The sequence below is a fragment of the Sphaeroforma arctica genome (genome assembly GCF_001186125.1).
Source record: "Sphaeroforma arctica JP610 unplaced genomic scaffold supercont1.805, whole genome shotgun sequence".
Lineage (NCBI taxonomy): Eukaryota > Ichthyosporea > Ichthyophonida > Sphaeroforma > Sphaeroforma arctica.
This window is the reverse complement of record NW_014039753.1, coordinates 30569-41555: the sequence shown is the minus strand read 5'-3', so window position 1 is coordinate 41555 and position 10987 is coordinate 30569. Positions and strand designations below refer to the sequence as shown.

Below are 10987 nucleotides of genomic sequence, written 5' to 3'. Positions count from 1 at the left end.
GTATGCATCCAGGGCGTCTTCTGGACGGCTCGGGAACTCTGATATAGGAAAGTATCTACTTCCCTATCTAAATATATTGGTTCGCATTGTATCATGCTTATCAATTTATTGAGCCATGAAGCTTTACTCCGTAATGGGCAACACAACGTGATGGTAGCTTTATGTATATGAACATAATTTAATAGCTGGGCAATTAGCTGCCATAGTGGATTAGCTTACGGTTTCTTATCAGCCGCTTTTCCCTTCGATGTTACTCGCTTCTTAAGAGCGGCTAACTGATTCTTAAGTTCAGTGTTCTCATCGATCAACTTTCATATGTGCGATGGCTGGTGTGATTCTGATTCGGGTCGGCTCTCTGAGCTTTCCTTCTCATACTCTCCCCTAAGCGGGCTGTCTTCTTTCTCCGTCATTGGAGTTAAATCCTTCTGAGTGTTCTCATCAGGTTTAGTAGGGATCGTCTTAATCGATCCTTTTGCGTGGCTTCCTGGCTTCGTAAACGTAAGCTTCGAAGCAGACGTAATAGTTGGACAGCGGGCTTCTACTTCCGGGGACTTCTCTCTTAATGGAGTGTCTTCACCCTTCTCTATTGTATTGTTCTGGTTATTAATACCAGTAGCAATGATTTTGGTTACGGAATGATTGTCCTCTTCTGTGGTCGCGTTAAATGCGGCTGCAGTGCATCGCTCTCCATCCTTTTATTTTAAGCTCTACGCTTCTTAGAAGGAGTATTGTCTTCTTGGTAATAATCTTAACTTATAACTGCTAGCTGGTCTCCTAAGAACTAGCTTGGACAAGAATTTTTTTGTGGTAGTTTTATACCTTTACGTTTAAGTAGTCTAAGTAGTTAATACCTTTGCTAACTTTAAAATGTATAAGATTCGGTCTCTCAAGGCGATATTAATTCTAAGTATCGTGAAGATATCAAAGTAATTAAACGAAATAAGACATTTAGTAAAGTTAGGTATGCCTCGTCAAAACAGCAATACTCTGAGGGATTGTGAGGCTGATATATTTCCTATATATAATCCTCTCAGTCCTGTTTCCGCCGAAGGGATTTTATTTAGTGTTTCGTTGTCGCTCTATTAGAAACTATGGTATGTTTCATTAGGGCGAATCCGAGAGACTCATAAAATCCTATCTTTAGAAAAATGATGTTCTTAGTTATTGTCTTAACCAATAACATGTCACCTATCAAGAATTACCGACTTAGCCTTCATCAGACTGGCACATCTGGTTGGCTGATCGGAGGATCAACTAGGTAACGTTAATAGTCCCTAGAAACCTATATTCGGTTGAGCCATCTCGCTACCGAAGTATTCAGATATAAATAAAGTTGGAAAGTAAATAAAGTTATATTAATAGAACTAGACCAACTCTTTACGTTTGGTATTTTACTGAGGCCTTTTAATGGCCTCGTCCAAATATCTGATAAGTAAAATGGAAAAGGTATTAATGAAAAGCACCATTAAAAACCATTTTAGGAAACTTAAGTTCCTCGTGCTAATAAGAGTACATTTAGGAAACTTAAGTTCCTCGAACTATTAAAAGTACATTTAGGAAACTTAAGTTCCTTGTACTATTAAGAGTCCATTTATAATTTACGTACTGCTTAAGAGTACGTTTATAACATAAGAGTCTAATGTGGAGGCCCGGTTTACTACAGTGTCCCTTCGCGTGTTGTACATTTTGTGCCAGACTGGTCAAATACCCATGAATTTGTAAGTGCATTTAGAGCCTGTCGAAGTGACTTCTCTTGGTCATGCATGAACGCAATACCTGTAATATACCATCATCATTATATGTCGTATTTAAATCTGCGAAATGCATATTGAGATTGATCATCAAGCTATCTACACGATTACGATATAACGACCCGCCTTTCACGTAAACTTTCGATGGATATTTTTATGCTTTAAACTATGTTATATAAACTAAGAAACAATTTAAGTCAGTTAGGATTGAGCAGTGGTAGCTTGTGTAAGAATGATCAGGACTGCCTCTTGGTAAGAGCCTTAATATCATCGATCACACAGGACGTACCTCTAGCTGTTCTTTATTGAATAATTTTCAATATAAGTATTAAGTGTTTATGACCACATGTCTAATGTGAACATAGACACAAGAACGTAAGTCAAATTAATACACTAGCTAATATAAATAAAGTTCCAACTGAAGAAAAGTTAAAATAGGAAAAAGACTTATTGGATTTTGGAGATTAGCGGGAAGACCAAAACCTGTAAGTAGTAGTTCAGAGATTATAAAATTTAGTTTATAATATTCTACATCTACTATCGTCTCAAATAGGTCCAAGTAAATCATAGGTCCATGTATATGAGTCATACCAAATACCCAGGCTGTTGGAGACATCAAAGTGAATTTAGAACACTTTGGAAATATTGGAAAAAAAACATGTATTAAATTTTAAATATAAATAAAAACCAATGTGTTATCTCATTTGATCTTGATATTTTAGACTGACCGGAGGCCGTATTTCTACATATAGCACAACACGTGCAAGGAATGTTGCATCATTCGTATGCTTACCATTTAGAATAGGCTGCCGATGCCGTTGTCTTACACACATACCGATTGGGAATAACCTTTACTGTCTCGTTGAACAAGCCAAAGCATACGTTCACGCCTCCTTCGTACATCAGCAAACCAGAGCCGATACACGCAACGATTCTTTCATTATTCGTGTTCTAAAAAGATGTCATCATAAGGTGACATCCATTTTTTACAGCGCTTCGTAGGACAGCATCCGATACCTATTCTAGTCTGTTCACAAGTTCATATACAGGTAGTGGAAAGCAACTTCAAAGCCTCGCATGTGATTGTTTGTTCCATACTATCAAGCTGTAGTAAAGCTCCTGAAAACCTAGGGTTTTTCTTCTTCGCTGCATTATCGCGAACCTGCTTCTCCTCAAATTTTGTTGGAGGTACACCACCGTCGTATACATATACTGAAGTGCCGTGCAATCTAACACATTGAAATATGCATTATTAAATAGCTTGAGTGTTTTAGCTATCTCAAGAGTTGTTAGTCGTTTCGTAGCCCGCCATTATTGCGAACGTGTGTACCGAAAGCAATCTCTAAAGAGTTCAAGAAAATACATTTTGTATACCAATTTATTGCTAAGTGAATCAATGAGCTTGCGTCTACATAGCACACCTTATTCTTATCCGTGGTCTGAGCAAGGACATATATGTGTTAGGGTTCGATTTCTGCGTCGTCTACAAAGCCTAATAAATCCGAAACACCCATCTTATCTTCTACTTCATCGATGGAATCGTTTTTAGGTTAGACATGTGTACATGGCGTGCATGCAATTTTGCTTTTTTAAGCTTTTTTTTTTCAAATTTAAAAGCATAGACTGCATTCTGATACTCATCACAATTGTACAGTTACAAGAGTGTGTGTGCGGTCCTCATGTGTTTGATATTGATTTATTGATATTGTGGCCACACAACTTGATCCCACTTTTTCTAAAATATATTTCGAGGTCTATTCAATTTAAAGGCAAAGAACCATTTCATTGGCTTAAAAAAACTTTAATTTTGAATTTCCCTTTTTTTTGTAGGGTTCTGGATTCGCCCTAAAATACACGCTGCTATTTACATAGTCTCTACACTTATAAAGTCATGATGACCAGGGAGTAGTGAGACTACAATCACTACACACTGTACACAGTACTGAGGACTCCGGACTCCAGACTCTGAGAAATCAGTCAAAGAGGGCACAGATTGAAAATCCCGTATTTGTAGTTGTGTTTCAAACCGGTATTCAACTCAATAGTAGTCCTTCCTGTGAGCTGTTGACTGTGACCCAGTCGGTGCCCGGTGTGGGGCTGCGTCTAGCTCTGGGCCTGGGGCAAACTCCCCTGACCCCTGTTTTCATAGTTTGTAGTTTATTATAAATACACCGCCCCAAATTTAAGAGAAATTAGAGGATCACGTGGCTCGAACCTCGCGATTTCCTGATATCTCCAAGAAGGCTAAAACTTGGTGCGGTATATATATATACGCTAACCACCCGATATAGATTCCTTGAGATGAACGCACGCCAGGTATGCTTAATTGCTTTGTTGTGCATTGTCAAACGGTTTCTTTTCAAGCTCTGGATGGAGTGGAATGCAGCTAGTGTATTGCACACCGGGTTATGATTATAATAATATATTGTCTTAAACTCTGTGAAGCCGGCGTGCTCATGAGATCATATTTTTACTGAACACCCACAATATTCCATTATCTTTTGTTGCTAGACATATCATTAGGCTTACACTGTAGAAGTTATAAATCTGATTTTTTTTATTCGTATCTTTGATTCTATTCAGGTACCCTTGGATTCAACATGTTTTTAAACCTATCTACAAATAAGATATTGGCATCTTCAGTGCCAGCTGAGAACACCGAAAGCAATAAAGACTTCAGAAGGGACCCTGTGCATGATGTGGTAATAACCTTATCGGTTATATTTATTTCGGTGTTGTTCATGAAAGCGAGAATATGAGTGCGTTTTGTGTAGTGACTTCCTTCTATCTGATCAACACTCCATCGTTCGAGTTAGCAGCAGGCTTTTCCTTATTTTACATATGTATTCATGTGTGCATACAAACAGTTTTTCTGCTTGTATCTACATATGTATACATGTATGTGATTGGAATATCTATTAGCCTTGTTTCTGTGTTACAACGATGGAAGAGTAGAACTGTGGTCGACCAATGTCTGTATGTCTCGTTTTGAGACTGTGGACGCCGATCGATCCGTGGTACGATGAGAGTTGATATACCGCTCAATGCCTCTGTGCAAACGCCTCCGAGTGTATATCTTAGTTTTGAACCACACATTTCTTTTAGCCACATGATATATGTACCATATATTCAGAATACTTGATACATATATTTATATATATATATACATAATACTAGCACACACACACACACACACACACACACATATATTTTTTATATATGGACCTGTACGTGTACGATATTAAATTTTGTAGGTATACTTCCAAAGTTGATTGTTATTTATAAACTAAAAATTCATATACATGTCTATGCACAGATGCAGAGTCATCATACGTGATGCATGTGCACTTGTACACTTATTATATGCATTTATTTTTAAAAACATAATATTTGTATCTATGTACTTGCTGCCGCAGCCGAATTGGGGAAAGTGAGCTATAAGAAATAAACCTGCACGTAAACTCATTCATTCGACTAACTCATTCATTCGACATGTCGATTCTGATGCGCAATTGGAAGCCTATATGCTTTGCTTTGACCGGTACAATCCTTGGCGAAAGTTTTCATTTTAAATTTCGCAATTCTCGGTAACCGCCCTTACTGGCATTATTGTGTATATGACGATAATATGGGGGCACGTTTTATATAGCCACAATTTTTTTGCACAATTTTCTTGTATACCCTTGGAAATTCTAATATGGTTGCGACTATCAGGGTCACGTCAGATCACGGTCAATGCCGGCATCGTATCACACCCGAGTTTATCGACGATAGCACACTCGCATATTTACGACACCCTAAATAGGTAGTGATATCACGAATGAAGATTATGAATCAATGGCTAATGAATGTAGTTCTTTCAACAGTACAAAGCAGTTATTATGCTGCGCACAATTTTCAAAAATATCGCGATCAGCCGTACGAGACAGCGTTTATCCCGATGATTGGTGTGTGCGAATGCCTTGTCGGATGCATGCCCATCGTACCAATCCAATACAGCAGTCGCTTTCCATTAAAGCGTGGGATGGAAAGGCAAGGAGAGTATGCGATTTTAGACCTTCCAATTACACTGGAATATTAAGCAAAACAATACATTGTTGCGCATTACTAAAGAGTGGGAAGGCCGGCCTAAATATAAAGGCTGCCCCTTTTAAGAGCAACTCCTCTGATACACTCGTACACGACAGGGCTGGTACTCGGATGCGGGGTCACCGGCTCTCTAGTACTGAGTATCACACACGCTGACTAGAGCTCGCCCTATACACAAGTTTGATATTCCGTCCCGGTTCCATGCAATCATATATGTAGATAGTGCTTCGCTGTATTTAGCATCCTGGCTGATTGCAATCAGGCACCCAACGTCTTCCAGCAGAGGCGAATACCACACTGTCTCTACAACATAATTTTGTATTCACCATTCGCACAATGGTGTTCAGTCTTCTATAATATAATTGCGAAACCTACGTAGTCGTAAACCGACCTGTTCCACGATTGTAAATTGCACGCAAGCCGAAGGCACTGCGCACCAGATTCTTGTTTGTTTGTTTGAAGTTATCTAGAGTTAAAATATATCAGATGAATGATAAAGCACTTATTGCAACGAAACCCACCCAAAAGTATTCATTGTAAAATACGTGTACTTTTTAATCCTATTTATTCAACCACAGTCAATGATGGTTCCGATTGATCATCTAGTTCGCCATGAAGTCAGCCATGGTACGTTTCATAGTCGCGCGTGCAAGGTCGTATGTATTGACCCACTGATCGTCCCAGGCCGCCTGCTTGTCCCCTCCATTCTGCTTTAGTGCCGTGGCCATGCCCGCAGCAATCTCACCGCAGAGCTTGAGCTCGGGATCGCTGTTGTCCACTTGCTGCTGCTTCTTGGTGAAAATGCGCATGCGGTCACGCGCCATCTTTTGCATTAGGATACGCGAGTCTCCCTCGGCGAACTTGCAGCACTGTAGTGGTAGCAGGGGGTTGTTTAGCTGTGTAGGTATGTGTGGATGGTAGCTGGATGGTGATATTTACAATTGAACAGAATTTGCTAACATATATTTTCAATATAAACCGACATACGACCGTACATCCCATCGAAATATATGCGCATTTGCACATGCACACATAGTGGTGCTTCTACACATAAATATCCACCACCAAGTGCACCCCGAATGAATGCCCAATTAGTTGACACACATCGCCAAGTCCGCCATCACCAAAGATATAGCACGCTCCTTTATATATATATACATATATATGCTTATGTGTGTATATATCATAGGTAAGTATAGGCGCGCACTATCGACACCGTAAAGATACCATGTACAGTTGAAATTCCACCATTTATTCGTGGTACATATCCAGTCAAAATATCGTTTTTCAAAAATAATAATAATCGTAAGACCGTTACCAGACAGGTACATGATATAGGCAACCACGGTATATATATTTATATACATAATACACACACACACATATATATATGTATATATAATATTAAGGCTTAGATCTTCACAAACTTGTCCCACATACTGTAAATCGTGAAAGCACTCTCATACAATTCAAACATCGATATATTTTGTGTATTAATTATGTATAACCACTAATAACATAGAATACTCTGTATGACAATGACGCACAATACAGGGCGAATCATCGAGTGAGTTAAGATTGTACATGACAGACCAACAAAGGTTAGTATTGAGAACAGTCAGATGCACATGCCCACGATTTATTGCGTTTAGACGCATCCAATTCGTATTTTCCCGAGTACAAGTGTAGGACTATGCCAATGTCTCATACTAAAGCTTGATTATTGAAGCATTTGTGTAATTGTGGACGCTTTTAGTTTCTCAAAATAATATACAATACTTAAAGAAAGTGATTATACGCAAAGGTATTCGATAACAAACACACGTTCTATAATATTGATTGAGAATATAGTGTCATAAGAATTCCAGATTGATGTCACGTACAGTCACCAACTATCAAGCAATTGTTCGGTGGATCACAACTTGCGCATTTATGTGAACACGGGATTTATAAATATATTGATACACACATACATAACTGACACATGTATTCGTGCCTTGACCATATTCTACAAGACGTGTATGTCTTGCCACACGACGGTATCTCAACCTCGATAACCGTATGCCAAACACACCAAAAAGATACCACACCACACTGCACAATAAGATTTCAACTTAGCACTTTCATATTTGCTTACCTGCAAGAAGTCCAGCTGTTCAAACCCGGTCTCGGCCATGAGCGCATACGAGCCAACCTCCTGCTTTAACCTGTGTGTCAACTCGATGCTCTGCTCCACACCCAGTACCTTCGCGCATGCAATAGACTCAATCAATTTAAGCGAAGGCAGCTCGTGCTTCTTAAGCGCTTCACTGAGCTCAGCCTCACATTTCGCCACGAATTTTGTCAGGTTTGTATCGCGTTCGGCAGCTTCGGCGTACAGGGCCTTCAACTGGGGGATGTCCGTTAACATAGGGCTTCCTTCGGGGGCCCAGCATTTCTTGTTATCACTGTACTCTTTGGTCATGCGGAAAAGCTCACGTGAGAAACTGAGTGCTGCCTGTGCAACTGCGACACGACCGGTGAACAGACGCTGTCCGATCATCTGCATGGGTACAATACCCTTGGGTGCAGGCTCGTATACACCATCACTGTTGATTCCACCGAAGCGTGAAAGTAGTGTATCCTTAGGGATGGTTACATTGGTCAAGCGAATAGAAGCATTATCTAGATCGTTTCCAACAGTCTTGCGGCCCATATCGAAGATCTCGACACCCTCAGCGAGTTTGCCGTCCGTACGCATGTCTAATACGAACCCGTGGCCACCCTTAGATTTGCCATCTATGTGCAAATCAGCAAAGATAAGCGCTTTGTCAGCAACATATCCCTGAGAGATCCAGTTCTTCTCGGAACCCTCTCCCGGCGTGTTGAGTGTAAAAGTTTGTGTACCGTGATCGTAGGTAGCGGTAGTGTTAATCACCAGACCACTATTAACACCAGCAAGCTTCTCAGTCAAACCAAAGCAGCCTAGCGTACCTTCGCTTTGCATGACATCCAAAGCCGCTCTCTGTTTGTCCGTGGCTAGACCCAGGATAGTGCCAGCAAACAGGTTGTACTGCACTGTGAAACGGATCCAGAACCCTGGGCCCAACTTGGGGGCGTGTAGGGCGAGGATGCGATGAGCCTCGAAGAACCGCTCAGGATTATCACGCAGGTCTGTGAAACGCAATAGACCACCTTTGATCAGCTTCCGCAGCTGGTCAGAGGACTCTGTGTATGTGAGTTTGTGGTCAATGTGCTGGACAGCATCGGTCCACCTGTGCTTCCACTCCTTCATGGACATGTTCCTGATGTACTCACGGTCTGTGTCTGTATTGGAGACAGTCTCGGCAGCACTGGACATGCACTTCCTCTGTGCGTACTGCAGTGATGCGCATCCAATGGCTCTGGGCGCATACCTCAGCGACGAGGTGGCCTGGCGAGTGAAAGCAAACAATGACATGGCCGTATATGTGGGCGAAATCCTGTAAATGAGACGGATGTGTAGACACTATACACTGCTGATTCGTATCTCACTGGCCATCAGTAAAAAGATACATATATATAAATACATATATATGAAAAAACCAAATACCTCGGTGTCACAAGAAATTCGACATTTGACAAGAGAGGTCCAAACGATCATTTTTTTTTGGATCATATTAATAGCGGGGGTTGTATTTGTCAAAGTTAAATATGCACCCAAATCTCAGGCCAAGATATGACTGTCATGAGTTATGACTGTTAAATTCCTTCCGCCGATTAGATCTATTTATAGATTCTCTGCGTGTCAAACTAAAAAGTGGGCAGCGGCAGTAAATATGCATATTTTTAAATATGTCCGAGAACTCTGACCTTTAGGGCTAAGCTATGCCGTAAAAAAAGTATATATATATATATATATATATATATATATTTTTTTTTTAAACAAACCTGTACGGTTTACGTTGTAACGTATTTATTTCTTTGGCGTCTGTTTGTATTTGTATTTATAAAAAAACAACAAAAAACAAACCCCCATTTTAAAAATAGAACTCTCTCTACTAGCCTCTCTCTACATAGTGTAGAGAGGGAGGAGGCCCGAGCGGGGCCGAGGCTACCTGTAAAAAGTAAAAACATGGACCATCTTGGTCCGGTTTCCCTCATATTTTTGCTTTCATTATTTCTCTCTAGTCTCTACTCTCTATTAGTAGAGAGTAGAGTAGATGGTCATCAAGTCATGGTAAAAAAAAAAAGCAAAAAAAAACAAAATCACCAAAACAAAACAAAAACGTTATATAAATAAATAGCTTTTTGTTTTGGCCCTATAGTATTTTTGGGGTGTGGACAAATAGTAAAATAGCGTCTCGGACTTGACTTTCGAGACCCGTCCTATTGGCCTACGGGCTACTGCTACCAGAAAGGGCCATGGAATAATATTAAAAGAGGTTTTTAAAATATATAAACAGGTATTTGTTGGAATACAGTTATCCATCGGGGGCGGGAAGGATTCAACTTCTGATTGCTGATATTTTCAAAGGGGGTGGTTTCACTGGTTTGGAGTTGAAAAACCAAAAACAGAGGGGAAGAGAAGACCTTTAGGTCCCCTGCTTGGAACCAATCAAAAGCCAACAAACGAGACATTATCCTAAATTTTAAAAGTTTTTGTTTACGTCTTCATCTCCTGATATCGCACTACCGCAATCAGAAAATGTGTAAATATGTTTCATACATCACAACAAAACTTTTTAAACAAGTACACACGCTGACGTTTAGGAACCATATCTACACATCTTACCATAACCGACATAAGACTACTTGTAGCCCCTTATTTTATACCAATACACTTTATTCATCATGACGTTGATTGCAATGGTATACTATGTTCTCATCGCGGAATGCGTGATTCTGCTGAGTCTGACCACCCCTTATATCAGGGACCTCGGAGTCCTGCTAGTCAGCAAACTACCAAGTATGTGCGTCCACGTGTAGTTAAACATATTGATCTCATATGTATATTTCAGATTGTTATTCGCAATTTCATTAAGAATGCGGTATATACGCTGACAGGGCTGAAACGTATTTGTTGTACACTGCAGCTTGGCCATCGTACGTGCCCGCTGCCTACAATTCTGCAGCTTACTCCTTAACAAGAAATTGTATTTTGTATACGAACATACACGCGTATATCA

The 10987-nt window shown here is 40.1% G+C and overlaps 2 protein-coding genes across 2 annotated transcripts; one reads left to right on the top strand and one right to left on the bottom strand.

Annotated features, from left to right (window-relative positions):
* Nucleotides 1–5559: 5559 nt before the first annotated feature.
* Nucleotides 5560–6041, top strand: SARC_08692 (hypothetical protein; the record flags this gene model as incomplete). Its single annotated transcript, XM_014297325.1, has 1 exon — nucleotides 5560–6041. A coding segment is annotated over one exon (437 nt), but the record flags the coding sequence as incomplete, so codon positions are not given.
* A 321-nt stretch (nucleotides 6042–6362) lies between these two features.
* SARC_08691 (hypothetical protein) lies at nucleotides 6363–9369 on the bottom strand. Its single transcript, XM_014297324.1, has 2 exons — nucleotides 7978–9369; nucleotides 6363–6709 (listed from the first exon to the last, which is right to left on the bottom strand). The coding sequence occupies exons 1-2, from the start codon at nucleotides 9277–9279 to the stop codon at nucleotides 6443–6445; spliced, it is 1569 nt and encodes a 522-aa protein (XP_014152799.1). The 5' UTR covers nucleotides 9280–9369; the 3' UTR covers nucleotides 6363–6442.
* Between the last annotated feature and the right edge of the window lie 1618 nt (nucleotides 9370–10987).

What these genes read in the sequence shown, in the direction of transcription:
- SARC_08691 (XM_014297324.1), bottom strand. Translation starts at nt 9,279, where the DNA reads ATGTCATTGTTTGCTTTCACTCGCCAGGCCACCTCGTCGCTGAGGTAT. An exon ending in AACAGCTGGACTTCTTGCAG is followed by an intron (nt 6,710 to 7,977) that starts GTAAGCAAATAT and finishes CTACCACTACAG; the next exon opens with TGCTGCAAGTTCGCCGAGGG.